The sequence below is a fragment of the Homarus americanus genome, unplaced genomic scaffold (genome assembly GCF_018991925.1).
Source record: "Homarus americanus isolate GMGI-L3 unplaced genomic scaffold, GMGI_Hamer_2.0 scaffold52512, whole genome shotgun sequence".
Lineage (NCBI taxonomy): Eukaryota > Metazoa > Arthropoda > Malacostraca > Decapoda > Nephropidae > Homarus > Homarus americanus.
Genome location: NW_024735442.1, coordinates 14,801,433 through 14,818,429, shown reverse-complemented (window position 1 = coordinate 14,818,429; position 16,997 = coordinate 14,801,433). Strand labels below are relative to the sequence as shown.

Below are 16,997 nucleotides of genomic sequence, written 5' to 3'. Positions count from 1 at the left end.
TACCATATTGTTAATGTGGGCTCTTAGTATCAGAGGTACCTTGTTTGTAGCATAAAGCATTTATGTATGTGATAATTGGGTTTATGGTCCCCAAGTCCATAACTAAATGTGGTACACACCTGATATTTTGGGTTTGTGGTTCAGAGTTCCATGTTAACCTAGTTGTTATGCAACTTGTCAAACACATACACACACACTTTCCTAGAGTGTGTGCGTGTATCCGTGTTTATGAGAATTTGATGGGATTGATAATTTTGCTGGTGTACACTCGCACCAAAAGTATCAGTGCAGGGTGTGATCGACGACTTCCGAAACAATACGTATACACTGTGATACGGGAAGGTTGGTAAGTGTATCCTCATACCCCCCCCCCCCACTAGGTGTTGCCATATGACTGACAATCAGTGTGTTTGTTTCCTCTTTTCAGATTGTTGCTTTGTGTCGACTGAATGATGAGCGAGGGTTCGGTCTTGGTGAACGTGGGTATAAAACAGAGGCAATACGAAGCAGTAGAGATTTACACATGCCAGACGACATGGAAACCTCAGAGAGAACACGAGGAGCTATTCTTGCCCTTCATAACGAAGGGTTCGGCATCACAGATATTAGCCGGCTGGTTGGTGTCCACAGGAACACAACTGCACGATGGATTCGGCGATACCTCGAAACTGGTGCCTTAGACGACAGGTCTCGGAGCGGCCGTCCACTCTGCACCACCCTCAGGATGACCAGGTTGAGTGGTTTATTTGGTAGCATAAATTAATGTGGCAATATTCACAAGTATCACAAATAATTTTGTTAACAGGGAGCTCCTCATATTTCATACTGTCTTATTTATCACTTCCCGACCTTATTTATAACGGTTTGTTTCACTTGACCAGGCCATAGTAGCTGCTCAGCAGGATTACAGGGCTGCCAACATACGGCTGGAACAACTCGCCTTTCCCAATACTTATCGTCACTGGTCTCAAATTGTTCACACCACAGTATGCACCGATACTTTTTGTTGCGAGTGTACATTAAAAAACAAAAACTATCAATCCACTCGTCTACATCCTTTCTTCCACCATCCAGCACATAAACACTAACAAATGAAGTAAAGATAATCATACAACCTTTATATCTTCAAACATTTTCACAGGTGACTGCTTGGCTTGAAATACAAAATATGCAAGTTAAATAACATGGAAAGCTTACAGATGCCTCCCTAAAACAAGTCTTCACTCATTGAGCTAAATTTCAACAGTATCTTACACAAAATATCATAAATCCTGATCTTTAATAATTTCCTTTCTATGAAAAGGTTTCCTATCAAATGGCAGTAAACGTACCGTTCCTTCAGTAAAACTCAAATAATAATTCAATGATATTATAACACGTAATACAAAGTGTCTTGATACTCTAAAACTAATATCATGATAACTAATTAAAAATATTTAATCACAATCTGATATACCACAGGGGACACTGGTAAAATAAAACTTTTAATTTTTTAAACTACTGAACTAAGTACACACACACTTGTAACCACAGATGCCTCTCATCTAGAAAGTGGTTGGCACTGTTGGCAGTTGTCCATTAGGAGAGGCTGATACCGCTCTACTTGGATAGTTGTGTGGAATATTTGGTGACGGGCCCTTATAACTCTCTGAGCATCTCTTAACACAACTTCTGGGTCACTTTCTTCACCTATAGAACATAAAAATTAAAACATCATCTATGTGGCAGATACAGTATATTGCAAAAGTTAAGATAAATGAACTACAAAGGACAGTATTTGAATTATCATGATAGTTTGAAGGATTTTCTAGACAGAGAAAGGAAATGTAAAGAATGTGTTAGCTGAAAATTTCTTGTAAAGTTCAATGAATAAGTACACAATAAAGTTGTATGGGTAGATGGCATATTACAGATCAGTGAAGAGGATTTATGATAGCATGGTTGAAACTTGAAAGTATGATGCAAATAAGAGTGAAGGAAACATACTAAATTAATATTTAGTCCCTCGGTCTAATTTTTACAAACATTTAAATGTATATATACTTACTTATTGCTAAATGCACTGAACATGCATTTTTATCAAGTGTAAGTGCCCACACATGTAGAGAGTGAACCATTTTCACTCCAGGCAATGCTGTGAGGTTAGAGCAGACTGAAACATAGTCAATTCCTGGTGGCATCCCCTCCATCAAAACAATACCCAAATCTTTCAGGATTGGCACTGTTGTTATAATCACAAGAATGGAGAATATGAAGGTGCAGATGGGGTCTGCTACCTTATATTCAGGCTGCAATGAAAATAATTTTTTTTAGTTTTTCAAAGAAAGGGTGCTGGAAAATATCTGACAAATGTCAAGGTCAAATCTATTCACTGAGGCAACCCCCTACCAAAAAATCAAAGATACAGTATTTGCCAAAATTTTATAGCGGTAAGAATAATGTCAAACACCTTTGTGAATAAAACAATATCATAACTTACATAAAACCTAATGATATAGGCAGCTATTAGAACACCAACACTCTGTATCAAATCTCCTACAACATGGATGAAAGCTGCTCTGACATTAATATTAGTATTGTCAGATGATGAGTGTTGGTCAGAGTGGGCGTCACGTCCACTGGGACCATGGCTATGACTCAGTCCTCCATGACTGTGGCCATGTGCACCATGTCCTACGTGAAGAACAATACCCAGGCTGCAAAATAACCATTAGATATAATACTGTACAACTTAAGTGGGAGTAATGCATGGAGTTCATTTACAAGATGCAATATATATATATATATATATACAGTACAGTACAGTATATACAATTTGTACCTACAGATAAAAAAAATGTGATATGCAGTTATCTATTGAACGTATACCTTGACCCTTCAATTCTAAAAGACAGGTTTCTGCATACAGTACAGTAATATTTCTGTTAGCCGGAATCCCTCAAACCCGGAACTCTCCGATAGCCGGAACTGAAATTTACCAAGGAGCACATTTTCTGGAAAATTCCAAGAAAATTTTCCCGATACCCGGAAAATTCCTGGGATGGGGGAGTTTTTTCTGGGTTTGAGAGACGAAAATCAGGAGCATTTTCTGGAAATTCCGAGAAAAATTTTTTGGTACCCTGAAAATTCTGGGGGTGAGGGATATTTTTCTGGGTCCAAGAGAAGAAGTAATGGGTAATTTCTGGAACTTCTAAGAAAATTTTTCCGTTACCCGGAAAATTCCGAGGATAAGGGATTTTTTTTCCACTTTGAGAGAGTCGTCTCGTTACCCGGAAATATCTTTCCCGGAAGTGCTCTGCACCAATTGTTCCGGCCAATGGAGATATCACTGTATTACCAATCAAGGTAGAAAGATTACTGTACCTAGATGATTTCCTTTAATGATTTTTTTTCTTTTCTGATAAACAAGGCCAGAGAAAACATAATCATAATTTTTCCCACTTGTTCCCAAAAAGCCCTTTGCCATCCCTGCTTTTTTTTGTTAGCAACACATTCAGTTACTGCTGACTAGTCATAATCCCAAGAAAGGAAGTAGGGCTTCTGAGCCATTTGACATCAGATTCCAACAGAAGAAGGGAATTCAGGATCAAAATGGGACAAGCAAGGACCTGATTTCTCCCTTCCCAGGGTTAGGGAATGGAGGCAATGAGACTGACAAGAACTATCACAATGGGAGAGAACTCAGGTCATAATTTCTTTGACCGATTGAAATGGACTAGTTTTTCCATAAGGGACATCCAGCAATCTCTCTAGCTGCAGTGGTAACATCCATATAATTCTGGAAAAATGTCTTTCAGAAAAGGAGGGTCCAAGTATGAGCTGGAAAAAACTACAATTTGTAGTTGTTGCCACTGTGGCCCTGCAAGATGCGATGGACATTTCACTTACATGACTGGTGTAAGATAATATCAGATAATTTACTCATCCCTGATCATAAAATGGGATTTCAGAATCAATCCACATTTATTACAATCCTACTATACTGTATTCCATTACACAGGGAAATATTTGTCTTATGGTTCATGTCATCACTCTTTCCCAAGATAAATTTAAACTTCATAAGGTGATGTACAGTAGCTAAAACAATTATCTGTGCATACTTTGTGGGAAACAATATGAGAACATGGACGATAAATTTTGGCATATGAGGGCTGTTACTAGTCACCCATAAAATTTCGGAGCATATCGACCCCCACCTGCATAGATAGTTGTTTTAGTTACTGTACAGGGTATACAACAAAAAACTTCCTTCCCATGGAAAAAACAAATTCAATTGTTTACAATAATCATTCAACAATAAAATTACAATATTAAATATTTTACACACAAAACTGTTTATAAAAATTGGGGAATTAACAATACTGGAGATACTAATCACAAATCCCTCCCTCTTACATTAAGTAATTCCTCTACCACCTGATGGCTTATACAATTAAATTTGTTAATTTACATGCTACAACAGCTTATTCATTATCATATACAGTATGTCATTGAAGACTCAGAATGACAATAAGTGTGAACTTACATGATATTGATAACAACCCCAAGAGCAGACACGATAATCATAGTGTCTGCTTCCACCTCAAATTTCATGGAGATGACTCGTTGAATTGCTGCATAGACTAGAATGCCAGTAATCACCCAAATGATGAGAACACTCACTACTGCACCTAATACCTCTGTAAGTTATAAAGTGGTATAAGACATGAGGTACAGTACTTGTAAATGAATATATGACTATCAATGGGCATAATCCACTTACTTGAAGATCAAAATCATCTAAATGTAACAAAGAAGAAACTGGTTGTTTAAATGAGAATGAAAAAGTTGACTGCAAGCTGTCAGGCCAATGGGAACCACTTATATTTTCTTTGTTAGTTACAACAAACTATGTTACCATATTAAATCAATTGTATTAGGAAAGACTTAAAAAAATAAACCTAAAGTGTAGGTAACACAGCCTCAAAAATGAATGCACCTGTATATGAGAAATGGATGAATGGATATAGGGAAAGCAGTGAGGATATACAAAACCAGTTTCTACATGATTACTCCTGAATTTTCATTTTATAAATGAGTTTGATTTGCAGCTGACCCCTGATATATTTATAATCAGAATACAGTAGTTAGGTTTTCCTTAACTGAATTAACTGGTTGAGAAGACTGGAAACATCAATTGACATTGAGAGAGGTAGTGAAATGCTGGGCCAAAATAAAGGATGTTCTACTGATTACAGCTGACAAAATGTGGAGCTGGGTGAAAGGGCCAGCCAGGTATGCAGTAACATGGCGAGGTATACAGTACAGAGCCACAAAGGAGAAAAGATGACTGTAAGAGGCCTGGAAGATGGTTGGTGACAAGGAGGAGTATCTGGAGGCCAAAAGTATAATGGGATCAGAAGAGATGTTTACAAAACTAAGAAGCTTGAACAGGACACTTTCATGGATATGTTGAATAGTACAGACACAAGAGGAGAGGTATTCAGAATAGCCAGGCAAATACTGTACAGTAGTGAGTAGAAACAAGAATGCCGTCCGTGAGCAGTGTGTGAGAAATGACCATGGTAACGTAGCTGTTAATAATGAGGAAATCAAGGATAACTGGAGAAAATACTATGATCAACCACAGACCCCCTGACGGAGACACGATGATCCTCCCCATACTGGCCAGGTATTTTGTAAATAACATTGATTATGTGTTAAAGGAATATCCTTCCTTCCTTAGGGTTTAGTAAGCCCCTTTATAATATTTATACTGTATATACTTGTCACACTTGCCAGAGGCTTCTGGCACTGAATGAGGAGTATGAATGGGATGGCCAGCCTAGGGGTAGTAAAACCAGTATAAGGACCATCCCCAAAGAATGAAAGAGAATGGGCGAAGAAAGCAATTGATAAAATGAAGAATGGAAAGGCAGCTAGAAGCTCTGGCATATTTGCAGAAAGCATCCAGCAATGTAGGGGTGTCAATGGTAACTGAATTGACTGATGCAATTGAGATGGAATGTACTAATCCAGACAAGTGGAAAATGAAAGTGATTTACAAGAGTAAAGATGAGGCACTTGAAGGTAGGAGATACAGGGGGCTCAAGCTGCTAGATCAGGTTATGAAATTTGTGGAAACAGTGAAAGAGAAATTGATAAAGGCGAGGGTAAACAAACAAAATGCAGTTTTGATTTATGCTAGGTAGGGGGACTACAGAGGCAATATTTATGACCAGGCAGCTACAAGAGAAATATCTAGGAAAGGTGAGAAAGCTGTACTTCCTATTTGTAGACTTAGAAGGCATTTGACAGGGTACCATTTGAAGTAGTAAAATATTTATAGAGTATGAATTAGAGAGAGATGATCTTTAATTAGCTGAGTATAAACAGTAAGAACAGGAAAGGGAATGGAGCCAGTTTCATAAAGTTGATAACACACATCTAACACCTATGCGAATGCGAGTGCAAGTGGTGCTGAAGAATAGTCACAATTTCCCTTTGTTGTGATTGACAAAAAGATTGAGGTAATGAGCACTGCTAATGAGGCAGACTCATTAGCACTTTTGTTTTGAATGAAAACTTCAATTTTCAAGTAACCCTTTTTCAAGCTGTAGTTATAGGATGAGGGAGATAGTGATTCAATAATAAACAGCATCCAGCTACAATTACTTGCTTCTAAAACATGAGTTATCAGTGTTAGGTCATAAATGGATGTTCTTCAAATGTATTACAATTGTTCCATTTATACGAAAAAGTGTATTCATCTTCAACCGTGAAAACCTCATCTCACCTGCTCTGTAATACCCGAAGTTCATCTTTTTTGAAGCAGGTTGCATGGAGAGGTAAATTGCCACTAATGATACAATGAAGGATGTGAGGTCACTGAATAAGTGAGCTGCATCAGACATGATGGCAATACTGTTTGCAAAGTATCCTCCCACAGCTTCACTAACCTGTTGATGCATTATAAAGGTAGCATTAATGACTTATGAACACCCGCACTTACGAACGGGATTCCAATTAAAATAACATTTTTTACATTACTATAATTATTCTATAATGTTTAACATTACTTTATTCACAGTACAGCTCCTCCCCAACTTGCGACCTACTCGACTTACAACCTGCCTCAGTCGTACCAAAATTTTGTCAAATTACATATTTTCAAATCCCAACGTCAGTACAGTGGTCCCTCGGTTAACGAGCACAACCCGTTCTAGAAGGTTGCTCGTTAACCGAAACCATTGTTTCAATGGGTTTTTGGATAATGGGTTCCAGCTCACCGAAAATTGCCTAAATTCAACAAAAAAGGTAGAAAAGTACACTTACTTTGAGGTGTGTATGTAGAAGGCTCCTGGATGATGATGATGGGAATTAGAATGGGGGTGGAGGAGAAGGGAGAAGAGAAGGCATTGGGGTGGAAGAGAAGTCACCCCATGGCGCCATTTCACCCATAAAATTTTAGTTCTCTTGATGTAATTCAAGATTATTTTCTTTAAATCAACACTGCACTGCATTATATATTGTCAATATGTAAATTAAATTTCAAAATGACCAATAATTTGCTTGCAAACACAGAAAAAGCATTTAGTTGAAGAGAGTCTCAAGCAAGATGTTACCTCCACTGAAAAGACACAAAGACTGACGCCTGTATGGTGTGTTGGCAGGCTGGATGGCGCGCATGAAACTAGTGACCTTACCTTCAATTATGTTCAATAATTGTTAAAATGACTAAAAAATTTAATGTTAAACTTTTACAATTGTTGAATAGTATAAACTTGTTGATATTTACTAAAATGGTAAGGAATTTAAGCCCTAGAACCGATTACTGTATTGGCGGACTAATACTACAGCTGGTGGACCGCCAAATGCAAGCAAAAACATGTTCAGGTCGGCTAGTAAGAAACTCGTTAATCGAGGGATTGCTCGTTAACCAAAGTTAAGAATCTTATGGAAGGTAACTCGTTAACTGAAATCTCGTTAGCCGAGGAACCACTGTACACAGACAAAAGTTTTGTTTTTAATTAACTTTAAAATGGCTGGCAAGCTTAAAAGTGAGAGTTTTGTGGTGCTGAGAAGAAAAAGACACCCCCATTTTAGATTTTCTATGTATTATTTAAGCATTTTTGACTTATGACCATTTCAACCTATGACTTGGATTTGAGTCCCTAACCCCGTCATAAGTCGGGGAGGAGCTGTATTTACATTACATTATTTGTTATGGATGGGATATTATTGTTGTTTTATATGGACAGGGTTGTGCTGTACTGTATATATATAAGGCATCGCCTAAAGCAGGGGCTAAAGTGCCAAATGTGCGAATTTGAGATAGGGGTTTCCCGCCCCCCCTTTTTTTTAATTTTCCGTCAAATGTTATACGTCTTACACCCATAGCTTACTCGAAGCCTGTGAGAGCTAGGTTTGAAAAATAATTTCCCTGACTCCTCACAGGCCTACAAATCTCCAAATACTGTCTTGCCAATATCTCAAAATGCCTGATTGGCATTTGAAACCAAGGTGATAGTCCTACAATGATTGGGAAACGTCTTGGTTTGGCTGCTTCTACTGTTGCTATCATCTACAATTATGCTGCGCTGGTGTGACTGTGATGTCCTTGGCAGACAGCAGTGATGAGGTGGACAGTCCTTCTCATCTCACTAAGGTCCTTACTCAGCTCACCCATCCTCACCCCCTTGTGGTGCCCTGACTGCCCTCCTATAAGGTAATGTACCAAACTTACCAAAGTTATTTTATTAAGGGTTAGGTAGTAAATTGTAGTAATAGTTTACTATTTATCATTAGATAGGTAGCTTTTTTGTTGTTTGTGAACCAATTTTATGTTTCAGGGGAACCGAACCCAATATTTTCAAACTGTATGTTCTTTTGTTCGCTATACGAAAATTCACTTTTTTTTTTTTTTAAGGACCTAACCCATTCGTACAGAGCGGGATGCCTGTACATACTGTACCTGAAAAACAACGATACAGTAATGGGTTCATAGTAGCATTAACAAAGTCTTCTATAAAGTGATATTGTATGATTCTCTATACTGTACCATATTTCTACTGTATAAATAGATTTGTTGAAGATGTTATCGATTTTGGTTCAAGGAACAATAGCAGAAAGCTTCAGGAAGAAAGACACTAATACAGTACAGTACTATACTGCATTGCACTAAATTGTTGGCAGCAAAGTGCTCAAGCATATTCAGTACAGTATATCTATTGCATCTAAACTGCCCTATATAAAGTGATATACAGTATAAGATATCTTTACCATGAATACTGATGTAAGGCCACATGCCACAAAAAGCTTCATCATGGCTTGCCGTGATGCTTGGTAATCAAGTCTAGGTGCATGGCAATGGTCGGAGGCAGAAGAGCTCACACTGGAAGATGGCAAACTTCTTGGCCCTGCTTCAACTTCTCCATTTCCATCCTGTAAGTATAAAGAAATATAATTGTTAAATGTAACACTAGCAACTGAAAATCTGTTTTACAGATATGAAAAGGCCTACCAATATACAATGTATACAGCAGGGCTAATTTTATGTACAGTACTCTGTGCATATAATCTGATATTTATATTACACATTGAAAAATTATGTAGATACTGTACTGTACTAGCATTAACTGTAGTTTACCTTTGGATGTATGCAATAAACAAATAAATTATATATACATACTGTAAAAGGGAAAAAATGAAAATTCAACATTATAAATGCTTTTTTAAGTGTGGATCACAGTACAGTACAGCACATACATGATGCTCAAAAGATTAACATGTAGCTCTTGGTAAACCTTGGTTATATTGTACTGCAGGTTGAAAACCCCTACTCTAGAGGGAGGGAAAAGAGAATCTTAGTAAAATAATCTAGACTTGGCTAAAAAAATGATTTAAGGATCAATCCTGGACTTACAGCCTTTTTACATATGGCTTGAGCAACTCATATCCAACACTAGCTAGTAAAGGAAAAAGGCAGTTACTAAAAGCCCCAACTGCTAGATTATCTTTACACCTTAATGTGGGAGTTGGGTTACTACCCTAGGAACTAAACTTATAAATGCCTAAATGTTATGTACAAGGTATTAACCCTCTTGTGCATGCAATAAATTTTTAAGTTTTCATGACCACAAAAAATCATATGGGACCACTCTGCAGCCAATTTATCCCTCAAGAATATTTTTTTGCATGATTTATACATCACTGGCTTTATTATTGTTTTGGATTTAACATAAACAGAAAGAAAATACTGTATTAGAATAAAGACTTTTTTCACTCAGCATTGTAACTGTGCTTAAACTGTTAAAACGTATTAGATATAGACACTACCTGTACTTTGTACAGGGGTATACGTATACAGTACTGTATAAAGGAAAGGAGCACGTGATTAACATACTGTATATCCAATGTATGTTCCGTCGGCTCCAGTTGTGTGTTTACCACTTAGCGTTGCCAATCCTCTTTCTCCCTTAGGTGTGAACCTTGAACTTTAATGCCTGAATTTGAAGCATTTGCTAGTGAGGGAGAGGGGAGGGGTGTGTGTGTGTGGGGGAGACAGGGAACTGGGAGTGAGGATGGAAAGTGTATATTAGTTGGGAGAGATTACAATGCCGAATAACATTTTAACAAAACTGATGTGGTTTCCGTAGCTTCGTGTAATCGTCTAGCGCTAGCCCGATGAAAATACTAAGGTTACAATAGGATAAGAGGGGCATGAATTCATATTCTAAGTAAGGGGTGTCTTTGCAAAAGAGGCATTTATGAGCAAATGGATTAAGGATATGTTTAATCTATATCTAGTAGAAGCAGCAGGTATGGAAGTTTAATATTGTTAAGTAAGGTTTTAAGTTTAAAATTCTTTAGGCTGGAATGTATCGCATTATTTTAAATAAATACATTTTTGGGGGGAGTTAACTTGAACAAAAATCAGTTTTTAACATGGAATCCTATGAGCAACTGGGTGCCCAATTTTAGCAAACATTTATCTAATTAATGCTTTCTCAAGAACATTGCAGTACTGTACTGTATTTGTTGAAAAAAAAAAGTCCTGTAAATATAAGTAGAAATGCTATTCATTTCAACTTAATATTTTCCTGTTTCCATTTGTTTGCCTCACATATTTTAATTTGAAATGTCTGTAAGCTTACAATAATACTGTACTGTACTACTATACTGGGAATACAGTACAGTATGTATATTTATACTGTACGTACTATATTGCTGTGGCTGAATACCGTGGTGTCAACGTCAGTCATACACCATGAGTGAGCATTGTCCACATTTCTTCCTTGTATGGTTTGTCTGATATTTCCTTATTTTCTTGCTTATTTCACATGGTGATTAAACACCATAACACTCCATGGGGGTTAGGTTTGCACAAGGGCATTTAATCCAGGCTGTGGATCATATGGAACTTTTATTTGTCCCAGACAAGTGACTTTTTCAAGTTTACTGGCCTGGATATTTTTTTTTTTACCTGTGTTTTGAAGCCTTTTCATACCTAAATCGTAGCTGTACTGTACCAGTGTTTGCAGAATAATTACCGATTTTCTTTCGAAGATGACTCATAATAAGGATTTAGGTTAGGATAGTGTCATACTTAAAAAAGTTCCCTATCTCGCCAAATGTTAACTGTGGCTCTAATAATTTTACGGTTATACACAATATTACCACTGTACAAAAAACTTACATGGAGTAGAGGCACATCATCACTGTCGTCTTGGGAATCCCGTAGGGCAGGGTCTGAAGGTTCACCCATAAAAAATCGAGTATGAGAATCTCTTGACTGACATCTTTCATGGCTTCCTATACTTATATTATCACTGTTTCCTGTAGCATATGAACTTGATAGAAAACTTGAAGAAATTGTTCTACATCGAGTACAAAAGGTTGGCTTTACTTCATCAACTACCGCTTCATCCAAGATAGATATTCGAGGAGTTACAGCATTAAGGAGTTTATCATCCAGGATCCCTTCAGAAGCCGTAACATTTACAGCTTCAGCATCATTGTCTAACGTATTGATGCAGGAGTTTTCTTGGTGTCTTCCATCCATGTTTACACTTTCCAGGTGACTATAGACGACAGTAAGAGAAAGTCTCCTTATAAACTGTCAAACTACTTGAACCTATTAAGTGCAACTCGATCCTTCTACTGTAATATATTCCGACCTTATATCTCTACCAGTAAGATCGTGTTTTGTTTATACCCTTATTCCTCTTGTACCCTCACCAAATAATCAACTGTGGGAATGTAAAATATCTTCAGTAATAACTCCAAAAGATAAAACCTTGAATATCTTATACAATGATTGATATGGATATTCGATAACGTATCTTAATATTATCAAGAATTCGTTTTAAGCTTGTGAGGAGCAGTGCGCACGCCCCTACAAGCTACCGCCATATTGGATCTCAGCGTTGCACACGGCACTCAAGGTAAGTTGATCGCGGGGTATTCAGATTTTACAGACAACATAGGATCAAAACAACCATGACATGACTATAACATAAGTCATTACACTATAGTTAACCTGTGTGCATCATTTGATAAGAGCTAATTGAGTATATCTCGTGTTTAAAGGCATACATGTTTATGCCTGGTCAAGAAATGACGCCTGTTACAAAGGGATTTATTGTATTTTAGGAGTTATCATTGTAAACTTCATGGGAAATTATTGTCGTTATAAGTTAAAATGAAATCCTTCAGTTTATGTTTGAGAACTTGTTAACATATTGTTGAATTTATTAGGAAATCTTATATTCTCGTACGCCGACATTGCAACCAATCAGCTGTTTTCTGCTAGGTAGGAAGATCAGATTTACGGCGGGAAAACACACGTAGTATCTTTCCTGTTTATGTTTTGTGTTATAGCATTTTAGTAAAGTAATTGTTTAGTACTTAAGAAAAATTAGCCAGGCGTGGGGAGTGACGAGTTTGTTGATGTTATTGTACCCGCCTCTCGACCCCCTCAAGTGGATACCCCCGTCTCTCCCCCCCTTCCCCCCGTCTCCCCCCCCTTCCCCTAGTCTCCCTTCCTCACCAGGCTTACTCCCTCCCTCCTCCCCCCACACGTGGTGCCAATGACCGGCTACTGTGTTTTGGTATACATTATGCACATATCCTATAACACTTTTATAATATTTCCACTGCTACGAGACACAATTGGTCACTTATTTCCACAGATGTTACTTGACTTATCGTTCCTGTTGAAGAGGAATATCAACTCTTACGGCTAACGAGTCGACCAGAAGATAAAGTAAAGAATCACTATTGTTACTGTTCATTGTTACATTAATGACATCGTATGTACACGAGTGGCATTTCAACATCATCCCCGTTATCATCAACGACACTGTACTGATGCTTAAGATTGAAGCATTAGTTATCGTAAGATAGTCATTATGATTACATCCCACTTGGACGATCGTCTGCGATTTAACCTAACCTAACCATTTAACTAAGATGGTAAAAATCGCATAAAACAGACGATCGTACAAATGGGATGACACCAGTCACATTGTCACCTCCATCCATATATTATCATTCATGACCTTAACATATGGAGTGCGGCGGTCGAGTTGCGCGAGTCGGTGGTTCGATCCCCGGGCACTCCCAGTTAACCCAGCTGTAAAAGGGTACGTAAGTTTACAACTTGGGAAAGTGAATACGGTCGAGTGCAGTACCGACCCTGCTACCTCCTCGTATACCGAAGGCTTAGTAAACTGTGCGCTGTATCCACACTGCCCCAAACGGGCAGTCATGCCTATGGGACCCACTTACTTTTACTTTACTCTTTACTTTTATCCTCTTTGCCACTGATCGTCTCGTTAGCCGCTTGGGCGGTCGGTCATGTCTCTGTTACGCACTGTTAACACGTACTGGGCGTGCACGTTAACATAATATCCATCTGCCACAAAAAGAAGTAACTGTTTACCCAATAACTCTCACGTCCGTAATCTTTTCTCTCATTATCGTCATTGTTTGAAGTGATGATAACAGGTGTTACCGTCGTGCCTTGCCTTTGGTTAATAAAGTCTTTGTACAGTAAAATACATTTTGTGTAGCTTCTTTAACAAATTTTATTATTTCTATCCGTAGCTTCATTTTTTATTGAGACATTTAATTCCATTGTTTATTTTTGTTAGTTCAAAAGTCAGTAATGTATTTGTATATGAACCATCGAAGATTTTTTCCTTTTTTGAACATAACTATTCGAGATCATTCTTTACGAGTCGCGTTGTAAACTGGCACCTCTCATCTCTCGCAGTTTATTCACATGGATAGCACAACAAGTTCAACGTAGAACTAAATTTTACTTACATGTCATTCAAGTCTGTTAGAGGGACACCAATAGGTGCTGAATCGGGCAGGCTCTTTATTTTTACAGATCTTGCTCTACTTGGAGATATTTTTGACCAGGTAATGAAAGTTTTGTTCTTGATTTGATAAAAACTTTTTGACCCATCGTTTTTACTGTACCTTGAAAAGAAGAGAGACAAGTACGGGGTGGGTTTCATGTCCTCGGATGTAAAGGGGAAGGAACACCCAGGTCTGAAAGTACTGGCCTATAATTTTTTTGGACGTTAGACGTACCAATCTGTCAGCATAAGAGAGGGCTACGTGGCAGGTGAGCTACTGGTTCTAATGTGGTCTAAAATTCTAAATGCACTTGCATCGCAACATTAAGTGAAAGTATGACTGATCAGTATACTCGACAACATTCGCTTGATATTTTGACGGATGATGATGATGATGATTATTATTATTATTATTATTATTATTATTATTATTATTATTATTATTATTATTATTATTTCACCACTTATCAGCGTACTAGCCGTTCTGGAGGTTGGTCTATTTTACTGTACAGGAGGTAAACCAGAGTACCTGGGCGTGGGGATTGAATCCAGGATAGAATTGAGAGAGGCAAGCGCGTCTAAATTGTAATTGTGGACCATTACGCTGCACAATTGAGCTGTTTCATACGTCAGTGTTTTATGTACAACAGGGGCGGATCCATCTTACGTCAAATAATAAAATAGCTTTGAAAATTCAAGTGAAGTTGGTTAATTTTAAGCTCCAGCCAATTTGGAACTACGGAATATTTTATCTTGAGTTTATTTAACTGATAGGCTCCATATTACATGATATACATTGTTTACCGTTAAGTTAATCACATTTTAATAATTAATGTTATCGAATTAGAAGGCTATTCTTGCTGAAATGTGAGAAAAATGAACACGAGGTAGAGGATGCACAGATGGGATGGGAGAGAGTTAGGTTAGCTTTTGAATGTTTTCTTTCTCGACCACACCTAACCCTCATCCACAGTTATAAAATGTAATCCTTTTCTTGTGACTTTGACAGTGACTAGGTTGGGTTGTGACTTCCTGTGACCTTTCCTGTCAACCTAAACTCTGGGTACCGTCACGAAAATATGTATTACCTTGCAAAACTGATCTAGAAATCACCGTACGAGTTCGCATTTCAAAATTTTCACGTGGGTGACCACAACTTTTTCCTCCTTCATCTTTATACAGTAGCTTCCACTTTCCCCTGCACCCCACTTCGAATTTCCATCTTATGTATTCCAACAAATTAAAAAATCCAAATGTTATTCTTGAGCTGCTGCCCGAATTAGTCAACTATTTTGGTCTATGGAATAAACAACAAATTAACTATGGACCTAGTAGTATAATCAGTGGCTATAACAAGGGAGCCGGTCTTGTAAACTGCCTTCTGAGGTAAATCGCGCCGGCGCGACAAGATCTTTCTCTCCATTTCAGTTGGTTTAACACATATGCGCCAAGGACAGTCTGGCCGGTCCGTGTGTGTGTTTGTTTTAATCATTAAATATTTATCAGATAAACTGACTCATAAATCCTATCTTATGAACTCGCTTCACACTTTAGGTACGGAGGATCACAGGACAAAAAAGGGGGTTGTGCTGGACGCGTGTAGGAAGCCACAACGATAGACTGAAAACACAAATCCATATACTGCACATGCAAATTAGACAAAGTGACTCTTTAAACTCAACAATGAATTATAAAGCTTTATATCCGTTGTGTAGTGGTGGGTTTGTGGGAGGCGCACCCCGTCCCCGTTAAACACAAACGGGCGGATCCAGGAATATCAAGGGGGGTGGGGGGTCCAAAAGTTTTGGTGGGGAAACATGGCGAGCACAGTGAGCCCATCCTGCTGGGGGGGAATTGTTTGATAACTGGCCAGTATCATGGGCATTTTGAGGCCATATGCCCTTGATATTAAGATATTCTGAGGTCAGTAGTAATTATTTTTTACTTTACAAAAATTCCCGAGTACAATACTGCATTAAATAAAAAATATTGCAATTATCTGAGGAGAGGGGGGGGGGCGTGTTGAGGATCCCCCCCTGGATCCGTCCTGACAAACTATTAGGGGATTTGTTTGGTTACAACGAACCCAACTATGCAGTATGCATTCACTGACATGAAGGCCAGCACTTAGTGTTCTGAATGTCTTGTTGAACTGTTTGCTGGAAACCTTTTCACTAACCTTCCTTCCCTTTTTTCTTCAACGTTTACAAATTCATATATATATATATATATATATATATATATATATATATATATATATATATATATATATATATATATATATATATATATATAACAGACACGAGACATGCCAGATCATGTATATACGATAAATTTATTAATTTTCTGTATTCGGTGTGTAGTTAAGGAACTGAGCATACAGTTTACGGTCATTAAATTTTATATACACTTGACGAGGAAGATGCCTCACAGGCATTGGTGGCCTCAAATTGTACAGGACCTTGAAATCTCAATTTTTATCTGCCTTGTGTCTATTCTATAAGCTATTTCAAAAGTTTGTGGTCATCATAGACTCGGTAGCAGTGACAAACTTGTATCTTCTCTTGTGTTGTCATTGCTCGTAATTGTCCTCACCTGTTCATGCTCGTTAATACAAGGTTGAAGGTATTGGGGCCGGGCTGAGTCTCG

General features: G+C 37.9%; 1 protein-coding gene across 3 annotated transcripts in view; it reads right to left on the bottom strand.

Annotated features, from left to right (window-relative positions):
• Positions 1–1,116: 1,116 nt before the first annotated feature.
• Positions 1,117–16,997, bottom strand: part of LOC121871054 (zinc transporter 2-like) — a 65,403-nt gene continuing 49,522 nt past the window's right edge. For 2 of the 3 annotated variants that reach the window (XM_042373152.1, XM_042373153.1), the window contains 6 exons: positions 9,262–9,423; positions 6,776–6,938; positions 4,526–4,679; positions 2,480–2,696; positions 2,048–2,288; positions 1,117–1,689 (listed from right to left, as the gene is read on the bottom strand). In XM_042373152.1, coding sequence (XP_042229086.1) covers positions 1,541–1,689; positions 2,048–2,288; positions 2,480–2,696; positions 4,526–4,679; positions 6,776–6,938; positions 9,262–9,423 — 1,086 coding nt within the window. In that variant the 3' untranslated portion in view covers positions 1,117–1,540. Of the gene's footprint in view, positions 1,690–2,047; positions 2,289–2,479; positions 2,697–4,525; positions 4,680–6,775; positions 6,939–9,261; positions 9,424–11,677; positions 12,245–16,997 lie in introns of those variants that run through there. The other variant, XM_042373151.1, reaches the window with a different exon arrangement.